The sequence below is a fragment of the Seriola lalandi genome, unplaced genomic scaffold, assembly GCF_002814215.2.
Source record: "Seriola lalandi dorsalis isolate HSWRI2012SDOR001 ecotype SW California unplaced genomic scaffold, Sedor1 jcf7180002054660, whole genome shotgun sequence".
NCBI lineage: Eukaryota > Metazoa > Chordata > Actinopteri > Carangiformes > Carangidae > Seriola > Seriola lalandi.
The window spans coordinates 284,623-310,365 of NW_019525213.1; the positions used below are offsets into that span (position 1 = coordinate 284,623).

General features: G+C 43.8%; 1 protein-coding gene across 2 annotated transcripts in view; it reads right to left on the minus strand.

Moving 5' to 3' along the window:
* ppp2r3a (protein phosphatase 2, regulatory subunit B'', alpha) overlaps positions 1-25,743 on the minus strand; it is a 63,686-nt gene that overhangs the window by 14,015 nt on the left and 23,928 nt on the right. For both annotated transcript variants that reach the window (XM_023420931.2, XM_023420930.2), the window contains exon 2: positions 10,644-14,226. In XM_023420931.2, the coding sequence (XP_023276699.1) occupies positions 10,644-13,406 (2,763 nt within the window). In that variant the 5' untranslated portion in view covers positions 13,407-14,226. The remainder of the gene's footprint in view (positions 1-10,643; positions 14,227-25,743) is intronic.

The following is a 25,743-nucleotide window of genomic DNA, read 5'->3' on the forward strand; positions in this document are numbered from 1 at the left end:
CTAGTGTTCTCAGTCCGATCACCTAAAGTCAGTTCTCACCACTTCCTCTGCACCACCTCATCAACTGGAGCGATACACTTGTGATATCATAAATCTCTGTATAAAGAGATACGTGTGTGCATGTAAGTGTGTGTGTGTGTGTGTGTGTGTGTGTGTGTGTGTGTGTGTGTGTAAGTAAAGGGAGCCAAAACAGATGCCATTGGGCAGCTGTGTGCTCTTTTCCTGTCTGACTGACAGTCGTGTAACCCTGCCCTCTCAAAAAGTCTCCACTGGGTCCTAAAACCTGCCCGCTTCATTCTCATGCTAAACTTTACTTCAGCGTTTCAAAAACAGTTTATACTTCAATGAAAAACTGTTTATTTACCAAGTTTTGAAACTGTACGGATGGTGGAAGGGAGCCACCTCCTTTAAAGTTACTTTTGCCACGATAGTATATGTGGGAAAGTAGCTGAGGTCTGCTCTGGTGACGTGAAAACAACCAGCGGGACAAACTGTTCCCACTTATAGATATACGTAAGGTAAGCAGTGACATGCTGGTCAGCTCTGAGGCCGACCAAATATATAACAACCATTGTTTGTCTATTTTTTTGACCTACAACTTTACTGTTGCAGACTCACTGACCAACTGGCTGGTGAAGAGAGCGGAGCATTTAGCAGCTAAAGAGCCAGATATGTTTCTCAGTTAGTGGAGACCACAGCAGGGCTAAAAGAAGAGAGAACGTTGTACTTAACATTCATTTGGTGACCAGACACTAAACCAAATGCATGCTTATGTTGTCCTGTAGCTGTGGGATATGTAAATAGGTATAAATAGGTAATTGTATACTACTACTAAAAATAATGATAATAATAATAAGATGTTAATCGCCCCAAAATGAATATATTCCTCTAAGATGCTGAGTTAAGCAGAGAAAAGACAGAAGGTTATGGTTAAAGGATTTGTGGTATGGAAGGGAGAAGTTGCTAATGGAAATTTAAGGGGGGTTAAGGGGCTGTGCAACAGGTGTGTGTATGTGTATGCTGAGTGTTATGTCTGCAAGCTCTTTCCTCCGCCCACTGCACAGACCAAATCCTACCCCGCCGCTACAGGAACAGGTGAGTCAGCAGCGTTCACAACATTGATCAAATAGATGCATGATGGGAAGAGCAGAGGGACTTGGGCAGAGAGTCAGCTGTCCAACAACTGCTGCCTACATCGAACTGTTAAATACACATTGGTCATGCACAAATGCCCTTCTAAAGGATTTAATTAGCACACAAGCATCGATACATGTGTCTAATTTGTCACGGCATATCATTTGTGTGAGTGAGTAGTATGTGTGTGTGTGTGTGTGTGTGTGTGTATACACGTATGCCTCGGTGAATTCAGTTAACAGGAACTGCGTCTTCCAGTCTTTCAGAGAAGTTAAATAGTGTGAACATAACAACTTCCTAAACACACACACACATGCGCACACACACACCTGCTCTGTGAAACTGGCTGTGTGCCGTGTGTAAAATTATCTGTTTAAATATAGCAACACGATTTCATGTTTATTCCTGCTTCAGGCACTGGGCAGACTTCACACACATATGGACGCACACGTGACAACACACACACACACGGTTGGGAAAGATGCTTGAAAACCAGAGTAGATCAGGGAGTTATATGATCAGGCATTTAAATGGACGGATCAATAACCGTAAACTTGTTACTATCATTTATTGTTTGATTTCCTGTTTTACAAACTTTCTATGATACAAAGTCACAGATATATTGAAATGTGAATGGTGATTTATAACTACATTGAAAAAATATCTTTCAAAACATGATTTTTGACCCTTTGAACAAGCTTAATGTTAAATTATTCAGTTCGCACTAATTCTATAGGTTTACAAACTTTTTTTAATAACAAGATCACTGCAATCATTACTGCATTGGCAAGTGCATGTTGTTACACATGTCAGCCTTATATTTTTATGTGATGTTATTTTTAAAACTTTCAGTCGGACCAACTGCCCACTGGGACAAACAAAGTTTAAACTTGAACCTGACATCACATGAAAAAAAGCTACCCACCCTCCCCATCTTTGTGATTATAACACACACACACACACACACACACACACACACACACACACACACACACACACACACACACACTTTAGACCAGGCCTGCCAAATGCCATCTCTATGGCAATAACCCTTTCCCTGGATTGAGTGGTTGGTGGAATGCTCCCAGGGTTACCGTGCCAACAGCAGGAAACGCAATTCACATCTCTGCTCTATTCTTTATTCCCAGTCTCACTTCCTCTCAAGAAGGACACGCACATGCGCGCACGCACGCACGCACGCACACACACACACACACATACACACACATGCAGATGAACACAGACAGTTACACAAAGTTGCCTTGGGATCCTCCTCTTTAAACTGGGTGCTGCTTCCGTGATAGATGAAGTGAATCACTGCTGGCCATGGTCTACCTCACATCCGAATCAGAGGAGGACAACATGGGAACAGTTAAAAACACAGCTGCTGGGGCTGTCTGGGTGGAAGCAGATGCTGTCGCAGGCTCAGGTACCACAGCAGCCAACAGTACTATTTTTTTTTTTTTTGATCAACCACTGAACCTCTGTATTGGATTTGAGACCAATACAGAGAATAATAAGCAAGGCCATGTCCAAAATCCCTCTGTTGTTCACTTGTCACAGTGGACACCCAATATATTACTCTATATTGAACAGTAGACTGAGATTTCAGACACTTACTTTACTAATCATTATCAATGTACATCTACTACTGCCACTGCTACTAGCACAATTTCATACTATTAAGTGCTAACAAAACTAGCCAAACTAACCAAACTTGCTATCTGAGGCTAATGTTATGGTAATACAACATTCATGCAACTGCTGAATTACTGTGGGACTAACTATTGATACATATTAAGTCAAGTCGAGTCAATCTTTATTAATATAGCGCCAGATCAAAACAGAAGTTATCTCAAGGCACGTTTCAAATAAAACAGGTTTGCCCGTACGGTTTTTATTTTTACTTTTATGGAACGTGTACTGTGCCATATTTCCTATGGGGACTTAAAGGAATAGTTCAAGGTTTTGGGAATTACGGTTATTTCTGGAAGAGAGTTGGATGAGAAGGTCCTTACCACTCTCATATCTGTCCATACAAGGCTACAGCCAGCAGCCAGTTAGCTTAGCATAGCATAAAGACTGGAAACAGGGGGGCACAGCTAGCCTGGCTCCATCCATTTCCAAAGAAATGACAGTTTATCATTTTGCAGTAGTCCAGAAGTGGGAGTCCACACATAATACACACATAATTCAATGTAAAGGGCAATTTGTTGTTTTTACACATTTGTTGACAGATGACAGATGAAACAAACAAGATATACTGCATTAATTAGTAAAATTAGTAAAAAGAGAGCTTTTCTTGCTGTCTCCAGTCTTTATGCTAAGCTAAGCTAACTAGCTGCTGGCTTAGACTTAGATTTACTATATAAACATGCTAATTTTATCTCACAATCTGCAAAGAAAGCAAATAAGTATATTTCCCAAAATGTTGAACTTTTCCTTTAATATTGTTCTTTGACTTGTGACACGTTGTTTATTCCTTTCATGAGGGAGAGTGGAACTAATTTGACAGTATTGTGAATCACTTTTCTTCACACTGTACTAATTCTTTTTTTAAAAACACTTTGGTGTAACTCTTGTCTGTTGTTTCTCTGATTGCTACCATTGTTGTGTTTTATCCAAATATGTTTTCACACTTTCCCAATTACTTCCTATAAAGACTTCAGAGACCAACTGCTGTCATCAAGCTTTATTGGAAGTGTCCTGTTTTGAATCATGTAGCCACAATCAGAATGGCTTCTTTTTCTTTTTTTTTTTTTTACTTTTGTACAATGCAGTGTGCTTTTTGGTGGGGAGTCATTTCTTTTCTTGTAGAGAGATTATAGTGAGGGCAGAAAAATGGCTGCGCAAAAGATACTTTACAGTTAAATAGCATCACGAATAACACTGAATATGAGATGACTATACATTACGAACAGTAAACATCACTTAAACTCATTATTTTCAAATAACTATATTCAAAACAGACAAACTAACTCCATCGAATTTGAATTCATAAAAGTTTGTGACACAAAAGTCACACATAGTCATGTACATAAAAGTCATTCAAATAAAATAACTGCATCACATAAAATCATAAAACATTAACCTTACATTTTAAGGCCATAAGGAGCTGTCTCAATAACCGCAGGAGGAGTGGCTTCTTGCTCGGAGAACATTTATAGAAATTTTTACTTATTGTATCACTTTACTGTCTATTTCTGGGAGGGATGACCAGCTACATCACCAGAAAAAATACCCAGTGAATCATCTCCCTCAGAGGGAAGAGCAGCCTGTGAACAATTACTGTTTAATAACAACACATTCCGAGGCTTCCATTGGCCAGCTTGGCATTTCATATTTATATACATGACTATCAGGGAAAGTTTTGCATTACCTTTTCATGGCTATTTTAGGATTTAGACTGAGTGAGCTAATCCTACATCAGCAATAGTGACGGGCCTCAGCCTGAAGCTGCAGTGACAGAGCCGGCACTAGAGTGCAGTAAGAGACTCTACACGGCCAATGGCAGAGCATATCAGCTCCTGTTTCCTGTCTTTTTTTAGATAGAAGAGTAAAGATAGACAGGAATGTTAGGAGGGAGAAATGTGTCAGCATTAATAAGTAGCCACTGCACAAGGCATTAGCATTTTGCTGCAGCCCCGTGATATTAATAACAAATCTTTGGAGGAGATGGTCAGGTGGCATTGAAGCATGGTGCAGAAAAAGTGGGTACATACTAAAAAAGGGGGGGCACCTGTTGCGTAAGTCATGATCCTACCCAACAGATCATTTAGAAGAAAATACATCATATTAACATCCATTTAACACGCATCTCAAGCAATATGTTCTCAGGAAACTGTATTATTCCGACCAGTACACTACTATCTTGCATCACCCTTTCCAAGCAACAGTCTTTTCATCATAATGTCACAATCATGGGCAGATCATGTCATTATTTCAACACACGTTTTTTTTCCCCTGTGTTTAAAAAATCAATTATAAGCAATAAAAGCAGCTTATGAATTCGAAGCACTTGAAAACTTATTTGGACAATGAAACTGATTCTGATTGAAATCCTGAGACACTGGTGGTAGTTCAGCAATCATCCTGTAGATGGAGCTACGGATCCTCTTCATATCAAACAACGGGAGTGAGTCAACACCGTACCTTACGGTACAGTAGGGGCTGAGAGTCACTAGAGGGTAGCAGCTCTCTGCAATGTTACCACGTCTGAACTGCTCCAAACATTCGAGAATCACAGGTGAGTCTGGTTGTGACAGAGGATGCTGGTTTCTGCTGCCTTTCATCCTGTGTGCCTCAGCTTTCTAATCTCATCTCACACCAGGGCAAAACTCATGAAATCCCCTCGTCTGACAGAGATGTTTGTTTGATGGAAACAATCTGCTTGTCACCAAAGAGGGAACCACAGCTTCACATAGCAATTTCTTACCAACAACTCGCAGCTTTGCCACTAGTGACGCATTACACAGCGAAAAATATGTTGTTTTAAGAAATGTGATAACTCGGTTTTACTTGTTCTAGAAAGATGAGAAAAATAAATGTATTTACTTCAACACTACAAGCATCTTGCAGCTTGCATTTCATTTAGACAGAGTTATTTCTGTGCATTTAAATTTAGGACACATGCATGTAAATATTTTCATCCTGACATGCTTGTTTCAAATAACTGATGAGAGCATCTTAGCAGCAGATAAAACCCCCGGCTCAGTTTGGGTGGAGCTGAGTCAAGAAGAGTGAGTTCAAAGAGAGAGGGGAGGGTGGGGTTGGCAGACTGTAGGGAAATGGGCGGGGGCGGGTGGATGTGAGGCTGACACCCAAGCTTCTACCGAGTCATGATGTTCTAGAACATTGGGAAACTCTTTTCACACTGAAACACACACATGCACAAACACAGACACAAACGCACAGCCAGCCACACCCACACGTCAACACAGTCTCCATTTCATCTCCCCCATGATTCTGCAAGGGAGCCCCCATCAGCCAATTGGATTGCACAACTGATATTCAGGGGTAGGGGAGTCCCACCAAATACCTACTGCTTATAAACATGTTGTGGTGGTTTCCATGGTTACACAGAGGGAGGCCCAAGGAGTTACGCAGCAGTGACTCCCGCTGAGTTAAAAACTTCAGATGAAAAAGTGACTTGCGTAAAAAAAAAAAAGTAAGGTTTCCATATGTGTGTGTGTGTGTGTGTGTGTGTGTGTGTGTGTGTGTGTGCATGAAATCATCTTTGCAAGTGTACACACATACAGAGCACACTACACTGCTGGGAACTGCAGTTGGATGATATCCCAGTTTGCATTGGGAGTGGTGAATTATGATGTCAATAGCATAAAAGTGCTGTGTGTGTGTGTGTGTGTGTGTGTGTGTGTGTGCAAATATCTCTCAGCCAAACGTGTAAAGTTAATGAATTCCACCATTTCTGAGTGTGTGCGCGTGTGTGTCTGTGTGTGTGTGTGTGTGTGTGTGTGTGTGTGTGTGTGTGTGTGTGTGTGTGTGTATATCAAAAAGGCTGGGTGGTGAATAACCCATTGTCCAGGATAACCTCTTGGATGGTATGAACTGCATTGGAAAACTCCTCTCACACATAGCAACACCAGCCCCTGTCTGGGAGTGCATTGTGTGTGTGTGTCTGTGTGTGTGTGTGTGTGTGTGTGTGTGTGTGTGTGTGTGTGTGTGTGTGTGTGTGTGTAAATGAATGCATAAATGTGTGCTTGTGCACCTAAGTTGAAACGGGCGTCTCTCCGTGCTTGGCCGAGGTTCCTGCTGTGACCTTATTTCCTGTGGAAGTAGCAGAGGAATGATGTCATCCTCTCTTGACCCAGAGTCAACAACTGTAAGCTGCAGGACCCCCCCCCTACCTTAACCCCACCCACTACCCACTGCACCATGAGTCTCTTTCTTATCTCAGTTCTTTCTCTTTGCCTGCTCCTCTCCTTCCCCAACTCCCCTTGAATTCCTCTTTTCTCTGAGCCAACTTCTCGGGTAACAAAAAAACTTTCTCTCTCCTGCTGTCTTGCACAGACATCCATTCATTTGGCTTTCCTGTCCTCCTGCTATTTCCTTTCTATCTCCACACTTTTCTTTATTGCCCCTTCTATCCCCCTTTACTTCAAGGCTTTCTGTGCCAAAAAAAGTATCAGGCTTCTGTCTTAAAGGTCAGCAGTTCACTTCTCTCAGCTGGCTAGAAAAATGTGACCAGGAAAGCTCAGAAAGAGATCAACAATAAGATGAAAAATTGCCCTTGAGTGGCACTTACTGCATCTCCTGAATGCTTTCATGAAAGCTGTTACTAGGAGAGGACTTCTATTTTCATTTGCGGATATGTTGACCCGTGTTACTATGAAACACAGGCATAATCCACAAACTAATCCTACTTTTAGTACCAGTGCTTCCTAGAAATGATCAGGATAGTAAACCTTCTCTGACCAGCCAGATTACATGGTTGACACTATACTTTGTAACAGTAAATATATTTCTATTTTACTGAAATGGGCTCAACAACACCTGAGAAAAGTCTGATTATTGTTCCTGTCACTTCAAGTGTTGCATTCTTCTTGACTATAAAACATCTTTCAATCCATCAGTAGATTTGTTACTAGTTACAAGACAAGCAGAGTTCATTTCTCTGCAGAGAATGTCCCAACTGTGTCCCAGAGCCAGGTTTGGACAAAGTAAAGAGTGAAGCTGTACCACCTCCTCATCTATTTCCACGAGGGAAACCCTGCCTTTACTGACCAGTGCTATTCAAACCTAGCAACACGACCACACCAGTTGGCAAAAACACTCAAATCAGCAGTGAGTTAATTAAGTCATCAGAATGTCAGCTCTGGATGCAGCCAGGAGCGTACGTGTGTCTGTAAATCATGTCACCATCAGCTGCACTGAAACAACCCTGAGAAACAAAAACATTCAGGTCAAATTTCTTGTCTCATATTCCCCAAAAACTGAGAGAGAGAGAGAGAGAGAGAGAGAGAGAGAGAGAGAGACAGAGAGAGAGAGAGGGAGGAAAGAGAGAGAGAGAGAGAGAGAGACAGAGAGAGAGAGAGGGAGGAAAGAGAGAGAGAGACCAAGTGTCAGTGGAAGGCTGTTGACCTGAAGTACCACGAACGGATTTAGTCGACTCCGCTCTCAGCATCACTACTGCCACGTTTGCCTGTTGTGGCCACTCCTCTGATTTATATCAGCTGGCTTCCTTGTCTCCATGGAGATTAATGGGTCTGCCTTGACAGGTGCAGAAAGCCCTGTATTAGTCTGTCAGCAGCAGAATCAACAATAAACATGCGTGCACTTGTTTGTGCACGCACACACACACATACATATACACACGTGCACACAGACATATACACAAATAAGGATGCTACTGCCTGAGGCCAGTGACATCCCAGAGGGCTTAACAGAACTTCCCATCAAAGCCAAGGCAGTGCCAAGTGAAACAGGGCTACAAATCTCCAAGGTGGAGCGTGTAAGTAGTTGTGTGTGAGCGCATGGGCATTTTCTCACTTGTGCGAGAGGGGGGGCTTGCCTTGTTTACAGTTTGATTGGCAGTTTAATGTGCGACTGAGGCAGAGGGGCGGGGTTGGCGCTGAGGAATATTAGCATAATTCCCAGAGTGCCAGAGTTGGTATTGGGTGTCAGAGAGCTATTCCCAAACTCAGCTGTGACCCACAGTAGCACTGGGTCAACTTACCCTCAGGCCAACAGACAGACACACACATACATGCTTGATCAAACGCACACGTTCACCAACTGGGATTCATATGAATATGCCCATATGCACACACATGTGCATGAACACGTGTGAATGCGCACGTATGCATGAACATCTGGACATGTAAGAAAGCCTGGATGCACACACACAACACGCAAACAAACACGCACAACCTCACACACCGACACACACACATGCAGGTCCATTTACACTGTGGCGACAGTGCGTCTGTTAGCAGGATGCCATAGTACAGAGAGGTGGACAGATTTAGGTCTCCCTCACACCTAACTCTGCCAGGGGTGGAGGGTAACGATACCGTTAACACTCAGTGTGCCAACAGACACCCACCCCCACTCTCCCGAACCCCAACCCCACCTCACCCCGCCCTTCAACCACCCTCCCGCTGTGCTCCAATCAGCACCTCTCATTGGGTTGCTCTGCCTTCCACACAGCAACAACTGCTATTTCCTGCTCCCAAAATAACATAGCAGCCAATCACAGGGCAGAAGGAGAAGCGGTGGTCAACGTAGACCGCCTCCTTGACCACAGGTGAAAGAAGGACACAGAGAAGAAAAAAACAAAATGACCCACATGGACGAAAACAAAGAAAAGAAAAAACTGGAGGGAAAGAATAGAAGATGCAGGGATGGCAAGAGATTAGAGGAGATGTGGAGGCAGAGGAGCAGAAAAACAAATAAAACAGAGGAAGGAAGGATGGATAGGCAGTCAGAGAACGGAGGAGGAATGAGATTGTGTAATGATGTGTTTGGGTGCTGGCTGTTCTGTTCTGACTATTGCAGCTACCATGGTAACCTCATAAATAGGTGCCCTACATATCAGCAGGGCATAAGGTTACACAGCTCAGTAAATAAACACACAGACACACACACACACACACACACACAAACAGCAGCAGGAGAGTGGTTGGGAGAAGGAGGGATGGAGGGAGAACAAAAAATAAGCAAATTAGTGAGAAAAAAAAGAAAGTGGAGCGAGAGAGGGAGAGGGGGAAAACCTGACAACTAATGATTTGATACTCTGAGTCGGTGTTAATGTGTGTCATGCATAATTATCTAAATCCACAATGTGCTGTTGAACACCCACATCACAGACAGACTGAGGTAACCCCCCCTTTCTGTGTTTATTCACTGCATCGTCATTACCTTGCACACACAAGCACACAGGAACTCATGCTCCCCCTCCCGTAGCACAACCCTAAATTACCTTTAAATATTCCCCAGGGAGGAAAGGAGAGCCAATACACACAACACAGATGCCTGCACACACACACACACACACACACACACACTCACGGTACAAAACACAAGTTAGAAAGCAGGAAAAGTCAACAGAGAGCCACTCCTAACTAGCTGTTCTGTTCTGTTCCATGATTCAGGGCACCAGCCTTTTCTCTTTGTTTTTTATTCAAGCACAGATAGGGAACCTGTATCGGCGTGTTGATGAATACTATTCATCACGGCCCATCGGCGCTGTTGTGTCAACATCCACTGGAAGCAATAGAGGCTGTCTTTCAAATTGTCTATTGTCAGTCTCGTGCTGTCAGTCAGTCTGTGTCACTTATTCTCTCTCAGACTGTCTATTTACTGTTAAACCATGAATGCATCTAAATTACAGCAAAAGTGACATTTGATTAATATTACCTTAATATGCTTTGATTACTACCTTAATACATAATATCAAACAGAGCTTGTGCTTTTGTCATTTTTAGGTGTGTGTGTGTGTGTGTGTGTGTGTGTGTGTGTGTGTGTGTGTGTGTGTGTGTGTGACTTACTCGGATCACCTCTGGAGTCTGCTGGATGAGTAGAGTTGATCCAGTGTCTCGCACAGCAGCAGGGTCGCCGACAGCAACGGCAGCGTCTCTTGCAGCTACTGCGGCTGGGGTGGCAACAGCGGCCGGGGCTTCAGGCGCGGCCACGGGTGTAAGGTCGGCTGAATGTGCGGTGGAATGCGACGTTGCAGGTGCAGGTGGTGCAGGAGCAGGGGTGTCACCTGCAGAGGCTTCTGTAACTTCATCCGTAACTTCAGTTGTAGGCTCGGGTACGGGTGTGGGCAGAGGTTTTGGGGCCACGTCAGGTGTTGGTTTAGGTGCAGGTTCGGATGTGGCATTGCACACAGCCTCGGGTGTTGCAGGTATAGGTGTGGGCGCAGGTGAAACTGTAAGTGTGTTTGCAAGGGAGTGGTTTGGTATGGCCGGGGCTGTGTTTATGTGCATGGGTGGAGCAGCGGGAGCAGCAGCTGGCGGGTTTGTGCTCTCCAGAGGGGTATCAGCCCTGCCGGTGGTGGCCAGTGTATCCTGCAGGAGCCTCATCACCTCCCGCTCCTTCCCACATTTCCGCTCAGCGCTCCCTGAGCTTCCTGCCCCAGAATCTACCAGCTCCTGTGCAAAACTCTCGATGCTCTCCAGGATCCTCAGCAGAAGGGCCCCATCCTCCTCCTCTCCTAACGAAGCTTCACTGTTCTCTCCCTGGGGAGGAGTCAGACTCGGGGGAGTCCTGGAGCTAGGGCCATTCATGGCTATGTGGCTAGCTGGCTTCTGGACTTGGAAGTGGGCCATTTTGGGCTGGGTGAGGGCCTCTTTGGGGGTGATCCCCTGGCCCCCCTCCCTCTTCCTGGTCTTGGCTGGAAGTGGAGGCTCATTGTTTCTGGGGTGGCTCATACTCTGAGACAGATTCTCCAAGTCCATCAGCAGCTTGTCGATGTCATCATTCCTGTGTGAGACAGCCTTGGGTGCTGAGACTGTTAGCGAGGCAGAGGAAGGCCAAGTGGGGCTGTAGCCAGTGCTGGCTGGCGACGCATGTGAAGAGTTATGAAGTGTGTGTGCTTGGGATAGGTGCATGTGCTGACTTAACACAGTCCCGTTTTTGTTGTGGATAGTGTTTACCCCTCTGCTTGGAGTGAGTGTCTGTTGTGAGATTTGTTCTGGTGCCTTGCCCACATCTGCTTCCTCCTCCTCGATATAAAGAGCCTCCATAGGGGACGCCGGAGGAGTGTGTGTGTACGGTGGGGTCGGGGAAGTGCGAAGAGGGGAGGGAGACTGTGATGGAGAGGAGCCGGATGGAGAGCAGGTGATAGACGAGGGAGAGAGTGTGTGTTGTGTGATAGAAGAAGAATGTGGATGCTGTAGTCCATTGGTGAGGGAACTGGTTCTGGATGGGGAGCTTTGGGCTGGTATATTATGGATGGAGTCTGATTTCAAAGAAGAGGAGGATGAAACAGAGGAGAGAGTAGAAGATGCAGAGTGAGGAAGAGTCTTTGGGATGGGAGGGGACTGCACCACATCCTCGTAGCGAGGAGGTTGCTCATTGCCAAATATTGGAGAGTAAGGTCCCTGTTGGATGGAGTGAAGAGTGTTGACCAGCTCAGCCAAATCACTGTGCCCGCTTCCGGGTGCACCCTGCCCACTGCCTCCCAAGCTTCCAATCCCTTCCAACTCCAGGGGAAGTCTTTTCAGATAGGAGCTGAGTCGGGTCATCACAGCCCGATACACGCTGTCAGGACTGGCGCCTCCATCCTCCGTGCCTCCACCGGCTTTGCGTTTGATGCACTGCTTGATGATGTCAGTGCATTTTTTAAGGTCTTCAGAACATTTAAGCAGGATGTCAAGGCAGGCACGGATGTCCTCCCCGCCTGCTCCCCCGCTGCCTGCCTCCGCTCGTGTCTTCTCCAGCAAACGGGCAATCAGGTTCTCATCCCCCAGGGTGCTGCGGTACAGGGAGGCCACCGTGTTCAGACTTTGGTCTAATGAGCTGATGCTTGTTAGGCTGCTTGTCGAGCCGCCACCCACTTTGGTGATGGCTGACAAGGTGCCCGAGTTGCCCTTTAGCTTTGTCTCCTCCAGCCCTGCCCCTTTCCCCAGCACAAACGGCGGCATGTTCTCATCATTAGAAGTAGCCGTGCCATTCGTCATGCCATTAGTCGTTCCATTAGTGGTGATGTTAGAGCTGAAGTGACCGTAGATGATCTCCAGGTCAGTGGAGCGTCGGCTAAAAGAGTCGGGACGGACTTTACGACCTTTCCGGAAGGTGACGTGGCTGGAGGAGGAGAGGCGGAGCTTGTCGAAAGAAAACTCTTTGAGCTTACCACTGGCCAGGTTGATGGCCTCTTCAGTTATGTCCTTTAGACTGCTAGAGGAGCTCAGGTTCCCAGTCGATCCTCCGCAACTTGGGGTCTTCTTACCTCGCCACGTGGGGCTGTCTTCCCCTACGGACAGATTCCCACTGCTGCCCGCCCTTTCTAGACCACCATTATAACTAGTATCCATGGCAACACTAATTTTACAATGGTTAGGAAGCTGCTGAGTGATCATGTTACGGGAGTGTATGGGTGAGCTGTTCGTGTCAGTGTAAACGGGGTCTGGTGCGACAAGCAGCTCGGAGCAGGTGCCGCGGTGCGCGACAGTACAGTCCAGACCCTGGGACAGCGCCCCACATGGCCCCGAGCAGTAGTGCACAGCATGGGAGTGAGTTCGCCGGTCCACTACCACGCTGTTGTAGCAGCTCACACTGCTCACCACTACGCGATAGGCTGCTGCCATGATGACCAGCGTGCTTCAGGGCATAGGAAGGTCAAAATAATATGAAAGTGTAAAGCAAAAACAATAAAACGTTTACAAAATAAATGATAATGATTATAGAGTTTTGCTGAGACTCCTTCGCTTGAGAGGAAAAAACTGTTTATGTCCAAATACCATAACCCTGAAAAATAATGTCTTTCAACTGCATGATGACAATTTTCAAAAGGCATAAAACGGCCATCAACACTTGAAAAGAAATGTCTATAACTATGACTTCCAGAGTCGATATTCTGCCATGCTTGCAACCGCAAAAGCTTTAAAAAGGATTCCACTCTCTTGCAGAGGAAAAGAACTCCTTGTCGGAGATCGCCGGGCCTCTTAATAACAGCTGTAAGGTTCCTCCTCTCTCCACAGGCACCTTCTCCGTTTCCTCTCTAGCAGCAGCTCATTAGCCACTAATGATAGCCATGCAGGACAGTGACAGTGGAAGATCCAGCTGGGGTATCACCCATCCCTCAAAAGAAGCAGGCCCAGAGGCTTAATCCAAGGCCAGTGAGGCCTTAACATTGCCCCTCTTCCTCTGGGCAATGAGACGTAGGAAGAACCCCCTTATCTCGCTCTGATTTCTTCGCTTTTTTTTTTTTTTTGTCCTTAAGGAGTTGAAAACGGACACAGCTGCAGAATAGCAGGGGACCAACCACAGATGGCCGGCTTCCTCCTCCTCCTCTCTGCGAGTGTTTGTCTGGATCTCCGTCACTCCCGTACTCCCTCTCGCCCCTTCCGTCTCCTACTGTCAACCATGTGTCAGGGGGAGTGCGTGTGTCTGACAGGAGGGCACCACCTGCGAGTCAGAAAGGGAGGGAGGGAGGAGAGAGGGTGAGAATGAGAGAAAGGGAAACCAGAGGAAGAGAGAGTAAATCATTAAGACAGTCACCAAGAAGTGGATACTTGTGAATGTGAGTGTTGAGCGTGCAAATGTGTACATCAATATAGAGCTGTGTGTGTGTGTGTGTGTGTGTGTGTGTGTGTGTGTGTGTGCCCCCTCCAGCTATCATCCAGATGTCAGTTGATACGAGGCTTTAGACTCTTTGTCGTCAAAAAAAAAAAAAAAAGCTGCAAACTGCATGTAGCTTCCCACCACATCTACCTCAAAACCACAAAGACAGAAAGGAAGGGAGGAGGAGAGACGTAGAAGTGTGCGCGGTTAAACAGGCTGAAGAAAAGACTCCCTCTTTCGCTGTCACAGCAGAGCTACAAAGAGTTTTCTCTAACCCCGCTGAGAAATCACCACTCAGTAAAAGAGAGGCAGGTGTGGTGGAAAGAGAAAACACCTGTTGTTTTCACATTTCCATTCCTGTTTTTTTTTTCCCCTTGGTACTGCAACTCCTATATGTTTGTTACGACATTAAAAATGTAATTTTAATTACTGTTGTGTTTGAGTCTATTCTTTTCAACGTCCAGTGCTGCAGAGGAAACAAAAAGGCTGAAACAAGCACATACGAAGACAAAAAGACAGACACACAGCCAAACATGACTAAAGTTGTGAAGTAGAGGTCATAGTGTGACCTTCAGCTGTTCCAAACACTGTGCAGTGTGTAACAAAGAGCTGCCTTGAACTTTATTATAAGCTATAATAGGACAAATGCTCCTCACAGGGCAATAAAATCTGACTTTTGGACCTACACACTGAGCTAAAAGTTACAACTGACACTTACTGTACAGATTTCAATTTTTTTTTTCATATTTTGGATTTTTCAAAATCAGCTTGATAAACATTGACTGCTGAGAGTTCATATTAGAGAGACATTTCTGTGCAGTAAAATAAGTTAAGCAACAAGTAAATACCAGTAACACGCCACATACCAGGCACTCACAGAGCCTGACAAGAAGGTAAACACAGTGTGCAGTAAACCTGCAAGCAAGAAAATAATTTAAAGGCCACGTAAAACAGTGAGTTCTTTCATTCTTTTTTTTTTTCTCTTTTATGCCTCTCTGTCGCTGTATATCTCTCTCCCCCTCTATCAATTAGTTTTAGATGCCTTTGTGTCATAGTCACTTTCTCTCTCCGTCTTCCTCTGTTTTCCCTCCTCCTTCACAGAGGCAACACATTCCTCTGGCCCTCCCACACATGCATGCCCATTCGTACTGCACATACATATATTAACTGTAATGCTGCGGTGAGACAGCACCACTATAGCCACAACCGCACTCATGCAATCTAAGCTCCATCCTAATCCCAACTATACAAACATACTGCATACTTTCAGAAATCCAAATGTAAGACTGCGAATTTGGAACTACATAGAACTGAAACATATAGAAGAAGCCATGGTTTTATATTCAAATAATAGATTTTTTTTTTTTTAATTTTCATATTTTTCAAGCATTCATGAAAACCCTGCTGTCACTCAAACACAGACTAACGGGTGATTAGTTGATATAAGATCAGGACTGTGTACCTGTGGGATGCAGGATTTTCAGAATAAGCACGGGAAGAAAAAACAACATTGAGAGGTGATAACAAGTTATCATCTGATCTGTTCGGGATTCTCAGGAGAATTATGGAGCCGGAGTTTCCTACTTAAAAGTGTGAAAAAGAGCAACTGGGGAGAGAGGGGGAGGAATGATTGGTGGGCTCATGGGAAGGGGGGGGGTTCTGGCAAGGTGAGGAGGGGGGTTTGTGGCACCTGGAAAAACAACTATTAAGACTTTGTATGGAAAAAACAGGCGGTCACCTCGTCTCTGTCTCACTTTCTTTCTCCTTTCTCTCCACACACACACACACACACACACACACACACACACACACACACACATACATAACAGCTGGATGCTGCTGAATCAGTCTCTTGAGCAGGAAATTACACTTCCTGGCAAGCTGCAGTTGAAATCTCGACAGTCAGTTAGAAATAGACTACTATAGGATGGCAATCAGACACACACACACACACGCAAACATGCCCACTCACACTCCTTTCACCATGCTGCACGCACACACTTAATGTCCGTGTGTATATCTTGGTAAACGACAGCTTCCCCAAAGTGATACTGAGCATGTAAACAAACTCCACTGGTGTTTATAACACTGAACAACTTCCACACACACACACACACGCGCACGTGCCTACACCCACCCGTGAATGCCTGCACATGCCTCACTGGCACATAATTCAGAAAGAGATGATTCACTGGTAAGCGCGCTCACACACACACACGCGCGCACGCATACATACACACATGTTCTGTGGTGTGTTTTCAAGCTTTGGCCTGATTTAGTGGCAGCTCAGTTATTTATGGGCGAGTTAGCTAAGAATTTGCGGAGGTATCAGGTTTCACTTTAACGTCAACAAGCCAAAGCTTAAAGCCAAAATCTGGAAAGTCTGTGAACATGAAAAATGTGGCTTTATTTTTCAAAGCTGTCTGTTTGGAGAAAATAAAAACATGATGAAAAATAAACTTTTGGTTACTCTTATAACTATATATTATAATATAATATAATTACGAGCACAGGTAGGCCTATTTCTTTTTTTCATATTTAATTCTACAACTGTAAATTGAGACTAATTTACATCAGATTGAATCTTACCTTCGAGCGAGAACATGGTGAAGGCTACCGCCTCGCTTTTTGTGAGAGATTTTAACAAAGGGCAACATAATGCAATTTGCAGTGGAATTTTTATCTGCACCTTTTATCCTTTGCTTTTTCAGAGGTTTTATTTGTCTCTCTGTGCCTTGAATTTAAAGGTAGAACAAGAAGTGAGAAGTGGAGGCAGATCAGTCGATTGTGTTCCTTGAGTTTCTTTGTGAGAGGAAATTAGGTTATTTGTGACAAGCATTCTCCCTTTTCTCCTCTTGCGTTCCCATCCTCTCAATCTCCCTCTCTTTCTTTCTTTACCTCTCCTTCCCTCCCTCCCTTCTTTTTACCCAGTCTAAAAAGGTCTTCCCTTCAACCTGACCTTCACCAGGAAGCACTAAATCACTGGAGGCCACTTCTGTCACAACCTCTAATCCAGCCACTAAAAGTATGTTCGTGCATGTGTGTGTGTGCGTGTGTGCGTGTGTGCATCAACAAATGTGCACAGAAAGAGCTTGTGTACTTTGTGCAATTTTGTCCACACCAATAAACACATGTTCTTTTGCTGTACATGTGTATGTGTGTGTGTGTGTGTGTGTGCGCCTATGGGTACAGAGCAAGGGGCCAAGGGGGCCTCCTAAGGGGAAGTGGGTCTTTGTGAAGAAGAGGGCCCAAATAGGAACCCCAAACATACCCCCAGGGAGAGAGAGAGAGGACAGGTCTACACTAGCCCACTCACTGTAAATACACACACACACACACACACACACACACACACACACACACACACACACACACACACACACACACAGCTTGATGCAACTTCTGTGTTTCTACTGAGATCACACAGTGAGAACAGTGGGCTCTGCTATGCCATACACATACTAAACAGAGCCGAGAGAGAGACACTAGCTGCTCTGTGGGTATTGACTTCTGCCCTACAATGAGCGACAACAGTAGCTACAAAGGAGGGATTACTGGGCTTTATTCAACAGAACTCTCCTCTGAGAAACAAAACTGAGAAACATAAACACTCACAAGGAACTGCACATAAATGCATGCAAACACACATCACAAAAATCACAGAATTAAAAATGCATCCAAATTGCAAGGAAAAGAATCTTAATGCATTCATAAATGCATTCCTTCAACTTTTTAAAATGTCAATTTTAAAACACACTCTGTCCTCTCCTTCTTTCTTTCTTTCCTTCACTCATTTCATTCTCTCTCTCTTTCCTTTTCCCACACTCTGATCTTCACAAATGTCCAACAAAATAACTGCGTTTTCTGACCCACTTCTCTGCTTCTGTCTGTAATCCTCACATGAATTATTTACTCTGACTTCTAAGTGCCTGTTTGAATGCGCACACACACACACACACACACACACACACACACACACACACACACAACACAACACAACACACAAACTACACATTCGTGCTCCCTTGAAAAATCAAGTCAAACTTATTCTGCAGCAGAGTTTGTTCATCAGCTGAGACGTCAAACCGTCTTTGCTGGCAGACAGACAGACAGACAGACAGACAGACAGACAGACAGACAGATAGACAGACACTCTGGCACGAAGCTCTGTCCTTGTCAAGCCCGGGCCACACTTCAATTATCATCATTTTCTGAGTCAGCTGCAGCTGCAGAGAAATGAGGGAGAAAGATGGCCTGGCTGGTAACCAGGCTGTGCAAAACAGGAAGAAGAGAAACAATTGTCTTTCTTGTGCAGATGAAAAAAACAAGCAAAACTAAATTCACTCAGCTAAAGACAAAATCAATCGTTTCTTCCTTAAACCTGAAATCAGCACTAACCTTGGCAAACAACTTCCTCATGACTGTCCTATCATCTTTCTATTGTCTAACAAAGCAAAGGCACCTCTGAAGTGCAACAGGTTCAAAATGCGATACATAAAACACAGCAGGGGGTTTCCGTTGACAGTGCCAGATGCACAAGGCCATTAGTCTATCTTGAGGAGGAGGGCTGGGAGGGAGTTTTGGGGGGTCTGGATTACAAAAGAAAAAAGCCCACGGCAGGTCCCTCACAGAGACAAGCAGGGAGCTGCTCTGCAAACCAGACATCTGTACACCAGCCAAACACAGGCAGGGGGGAAAAAAAGAAAACTCAGTGGGGATATTTGATACAGTTATGGATTAAGGGATGGTTAAGGTATCTGTGTTCATGAGCCCAAAAGAAAGAAAGAATATATCTGTTTGTTCAGGCTGTAGAAACAGTAAAAAGAAGGAAATAACCATTATCAGGCATCTAGGGACACAGAATGTCCCTAAAATGAGGGAAGACCACCACCCAGGTGTTTTCTGACAGGAGAAGAGAGTAAAGAGTGTACGTTCGTTATCAAAACTGCAAAACTGAATATGTACGGGAGTTATGTTTGCCAAACTTATTTTCTGGATGAGACTCAGGCTCCTGAGAGCACAAATCACTGTACTCTGTAGAAACACACACACACACACACACACACATACACAAACACAGCTGTTCATGATGAAACCATGTCTGCAGACTTGATAGAGCACACCCAAGAATAATGGCACTGGCCATTATACATCAGACCAGCAGTCAGGGCTCAACAGGACTAAGCAACATGCAGGCAGGTCCAGGCCTATAGGGACAGTTTTTATAAAAAGGCATTTTCAGTGTAAACAGAGAGCGGAAACACAGGACAAAGACAGCAGTGATTTATATTTGAATGGTTGGTATTCATCTTAATGTTGAAGTGGATGAATCTGTTCTCTATTACTTTTCCCCACCAGATAACAAAGTCAAATGGTCTTTGTCGGTGGGTGCAGCAGGAAGGAGCGGCTCCTACAGTCGGCACGGATGAAACTGACGGAGGCAGATTCCACTGAAAGTCAATAAATGTCACTATTTTCCAAAACAATCAATTAACTGAGGCAATACTCTGCAGATTAACTGATGAGGAAATGAACCATTAGCTGCAGCCCCAGCGCTGGTAACTGAAGTTGTGCTTGCATTAGCTGATTGGCACCAGTTACTTCATTCATGCTTCAGAGTCATGGCTCATTCATCAGCTGTTTGGAAACCAGCTGACTAGTGCTGTCCAGTCCTGATACAATTCATTATTGCCGCTGTAGTACACATAACACCAACCTCCTGCTCATCTGCAACACATTTGGTATTGTTTGATTACTGAACATAAGATTTACAGGTCGTATATTGCATAAAGTGAGAATTCTGGGTCTTTGTTGATTATAAAGCAGGTCTACGTTCTATATTAATACTGTGAAAGTATCAAAGCGTTCAGTTCACAGAGAAATTTCCTTGAAATTTGCTATATTTCTATTAGATCACTCAGAAAACACTCGACAACCTGTTGTTACTAGAGCTCCAGAGAGAATACTGAGAGAGATGTGAAACTTCTTGAGGATATGAAAACTTCAAATAAAACAGCAGAATAAGAAGTGTAAAATATGGGACCTTTAATGTTTTCTGCCCTGTGTAACTGGATAACCATTTACTAGGAATGGTCAGTTCCTTGACATGTTTCTGACTGATACTGAGCTAAGCTAAGCTAACCCGACATTTACTATTCCCTTCAGGATGTTAAGTCAGATAAGTCAGTAATATAGCAAATTACTTATAACAACATGTTAAATTTCCACTATGTAGAATCAAAGAGACACTCTCTCTCTCTGTCCCTCGCTCTGTGTTTAATCCTTTCCTCCTCTTCTCTAACTGGATACAAGCTCCTACTTTTACAGGCTGAGATGGCACAAGCGCTCCTCCACAGTTCTACACCTACAGCGCTGAACCAGCTGTTCCCTCGCTGCTCTTCACATCTCTCAGGAGAGTGGGCTGTGTGAATAGCTCAGCACCTCATTAAGAACAAAACACTAACTCCAAGGACTATAGGACACATGGACACACACAGACACACACACACACACACACACAGGTCTATATACAATATATCCCCTGAGAGAAGGTCTTGAGGGCAGCAAAGAGGATGTTTTTGTGCTTCTGAGCAGATGAGGAAAACAGTGACTCACATCTTTTCTTATCCTTAAATATTTCCTGCTTAAAACGGCTTGGCCTTATAAGGCTAACATACACAGTCTTTATCACACACACACACACACACACACACACACACACACACACTGAGATCCTGTTGTTCCACTGCAGAGGGCAGAAAGAACATGCTGTAAATACACAACACTGTGGGCCACATGAGATGATGATGAAAGCTGGCATCGGCTTCAAAACATCCAAACCAGCAGTACACCCCCCCACCCACCCACCCACACACACACACACACATTTTTGCACATATACACCCGAATACCAACGAGTGCACACGCACAATTGCAGATATGTCACGATAAGTCAAATAAACCTCTGCACTACACTCACATAAAGATCCATGCACATGAAAGCAAGCATGCATATGCACACACACACACACACAAACAAACACCTACACACACACACATAGACACACATCTGTCCATCCTGCCTTGCCCGGAGCTCACTATGACCCGGTCCCTGCATTGCAGCTAATTTAAAAAGCACATTTTGGGTGATGTCATGCTTTTGGCTGCGTTCTGCTTATGCACACAAAGACACACAAATCAGACATCAGACACACGTATGCCCACACAAAGACACACACACACACACACACACACACACACACACGTGTGCACAGAAAAAACAAAGGACACACAAATAAATCTAATGTAATGCGCAAAGACAGCTGACCTGGATTCAGCCACTCAACAGTTTATTCCTACTACCACCTACAACCCAGACCCAAAAGCAACCAGCTTACACCAACCGCTCAGCTGAATACATACACATTGAAAAAGCCCAGAGGAAAAGGTTCTGTGTTTGGTGCAGTGAGGCCCAAAATCAATAAACATATCTCTGGTATCTGGCTTCTATAGCATACACATGGTTCATCACCGCACACCTTGACAAATCACATGAGATCAATGCACTCTCCCGAACTGAATCAGTCTATTTAGGACTGCTACTGTCAAACAGAAAAAAGTCCAAATACTAATTGTCTAAGACATGAAAAAATAAATACTCATCACAGACAAACAAATGGCTGGTGGTCCTGGCTGCACATGCAACATCAGGCTACCATGAGGCTGCTTCTCCTGATCCCTGATGTGCATTGTCTTTCATTATTGAAAACCTGCTTACACTCTGCTCACACGTTTCTATTCTCCCGCATAAAACAGCTGTTCAGAACACACTTAGACAAAGATAGGCAACACATGCGGATTTATATGACATGTCTTAAACAGCAGAATGACGTCATTAGGAAAGTATAGCCTCCATCACAGCTTTCCTTACATTATTATTATGGTTTCCTATATAGTTTTTTTTGTTCTTTTTTTCCCATAATGTGGGTAGAGGAGAGTCAGTTTGTAACTGCTCTAACAGTCTGGACAAAAATACTGAAGTTCAAAAGAAGTCGCAGCGCTTCTGTGTCCTGGTCCACCCTAAGAAATGAAAAGCTAAAAGAAACCCAAAGCAGTTGAAATGTCACTGATGGCTGGACGCTGTTTATTTCCATTTCCAGCGTTTTAACGGAGAACAATGGGGCATTTTGAAAAGCAGAGGTAACCTCCGCTCAGTGAATTACAACAGACATCATAAATCATAAATGCACTGGGCTTTATACAGCCAGAACTTATTAATATAAAAAAATCTATTATTCTGATCAGCTTAGGACATCGCTAATGAAAATATGTAGAAAAAGATGCACTTGGATGTGGTGACAGCTGAGTTAGTTTATCAGGTAATCTTTGCTTTATTGGCCTAGCTTGATTTTTATCTGGTCAGATTGGCTTTAGCTGAGGTTCTAGAAAAGATTCATCACAGCTCCAGCAGTACAAAAATAACTAACTCTAATATGACAAATAAAGAAAAAACACTATTAATTATGAGGTGTTGAGCGTTGAGGCACACTCAAAGCCCAAAAAGGAAGAGAAGTAGACCAAAACTAGACGACATGGAGCCACAACCAGATCCAATCTCAGATTCACTGCTCGGTCAGAGCTGAATGACTCGTTCCAGAAATTTCTGAACTCAGACATTCCCCAGATACCAGAGTGCTTTTTACACTAACACACATCATTCAAAGTAACACAACGAGCAAAACTACTTAACGAACCATAACACACACACACACACACACACACACACACACACACACACCTCTATCAGGGATGTTGTGCTCAGATCCAGCACTTGTGAAACTAAATTGCAATCGCTGACAAGATGATGGATCTGCCCCACGAGCACGTGATGTGGGAGGCATCAGCGGGGGCCACCAGTTCACTTTCACTCTCGATGTATGGTGATAGGCGTCTAGTGAGCAGGCGAGGCACGTTGTGGCAAGTCGTGAAATGACTGCATAATCTTTGTACACAACACGCACACCGACACAGCGAGGGTGAATTAGACACAAGAGAGGAGAAAGAGAAAGAGAGGCAAAAGCAGGAGGGAACAAGATGGAGAAAGCGTCGTCGTGATGGATTTTGAAAACTGTGTGATTATGTGTGTATTATTTCCAATCACTTTCTCCCGGTGTTGGAACCAATGGAAGCCACTAGAGCCCCGGATCAAAGCTGCAAACCACATGAAACCAGCCTTCTAGCCACGGCTTACATGTTGTTTTTCCCATTTTCCTTACCTCACATCAATTTCTTCCTTTTAAATGCGCCTGAGGGTTATTATAATATGCCACTACTGTCATTATTATTACATGCTCATATATTAATAAAATTACATGGGCCTCCAGTAATTCTTTTTTAATAATGGAGGGCTTGGACTGAGGTTCTCCTTCAAGAATGATTCAAGAATCAGCATGTCCACATACAGTATATGTTAATGTTGTTAAAGTCATTACATCTTAGACTTGAGAGGCTCTGTCTTTGAGAGCTTTGATCAGTCTTCTCTCTCTCTCTGTTGTTTTTCAGTCATGGATGTGTTTATATCAAGAAACAAAGATATTTCTAGTTTTAACAAAAATCTGAATTTAGATGGTTTTTTTTTTATATATGAAGATGGACAGCTGGAATACAACTAGGACTGCAACTACGCCTGGACATGATGAACTTCATCAATTTCATATTTTTTCAGTGAAAATGAAATTCAAAAATGACCATTTCAATTGAAATCGTGACTCATATCGCAATAGCAATATTTTTTTTTTCGCATATCATTCAGCCCGAACTGCAACTGACAATTATTTTCATTATCAATTAGTCCATTTTGTCAGTTAATATAGATAATGCCCATTATAATGTCCCACAGACCAAAGTGACATCTTCAGATGTCATGTTTTGTCTGACCAACCGTCCTAAATCCAAAGACGTTCAGTTGACTGTCGTGTTTGACAAAGAAAAGTATAAAATGTTCATATTTGAAAAGCCAGAAACAGCAAATATTTGACATTTTTTTCTTTAAAAAAAAAAGAATTCAAAAATATTTAAATATAAAAATAGTTGCCGATTACTTTACTGTTGAACAACTAATTGATTAATCAACAAATCGTTGCAGCTCTAAAAAATAATGTGTGAAAAAGATGTATATAATATTAACTCCAACTCTCTTAAATGACATATCAAAGTCACACTCTGGCCTCTGGAGAAATGTGGGCTGGACGTCCAAAAGTAGCATCTTAAAAGACATCTCTGCAGTGTCACGTCAAGGCCAGTAAAAAACATTCATTCTCACACTGCTAACGACGTCCTGAACGTCCAAACACATACTGTCTTTTCAGACATGTTTGTGCTCACTGGGCAGTTACATGTAGGCAGCAGGACTATGTGTTTATAATGAAGGAAAGAGTCGAGATCTCCAGATTTGAACAGAAATCCATATAAGAGCATGTTTAGACTGGAGAGCTGAAGCTAGACTAACTAGACTTAGGGCTGTCTATCTGTGTGTGTGTGTGCGTGTGTGTGTGTGTGTGTGTGTGTGTGTGTGTGTGTGTGTGTGTGTGTGCGAGTCGACTGCTGTCCCTGTCCGTCACAGGGTCATATGAGGAGCAGATTAAGGTTTCTAACCGCAAACCCCTGTCGCCATGGGCCATCGTCGCAGAGACGGCGAGGAGAGTCATCGTGATCCGAACCACCACTGACTCACCCCTCCTCATCTCGCCGCCATGTGCACGAATACACGAATACACACACGCTCAAAACCACATCTAAATCAGGACTTTGTGGTGCAGCCTCGCCACAGTCTCACATGTTCTTCATCCCCTCTCCTGCCCCAACATCTCCACCGCTCATATCAGCCTGAGCCAGAGCAAATTGACAGTCATCCAAATCAGTGTTGCAACTAATGAATCTTTTCATTATAAACGCTGATTGTTTTCTCAATTAACCTACTGATCATTTATACTAGAAAACGTTTTTCTACTGAATGTACAAACACGTGAACATTAGAACACTGGTTGTCTGTCTGCTCTGTCTTAAGCAATCACACAGACACAAAACATATGATCAAACAATAGTATCTGAAATAGTTACACCTATATGCAACGAAATTTAATTATATAAGCAGAATTACCTTTTAATTAATAACCTGTCACCTTTTAAACAAAGACACTGATGTGACCTCTGAAAGGTCAGGAGAGTATTTTTGTCGACTTCATATTTAATTGAAGCCTGTTCCCCCAGTCTGACACCAGAATATCAGATGAGCTTCTGTCTGAATCATCAGCCCAAAACACAAAGTTACATTTCCAATTATATATAACTGAGAAAAAAAAC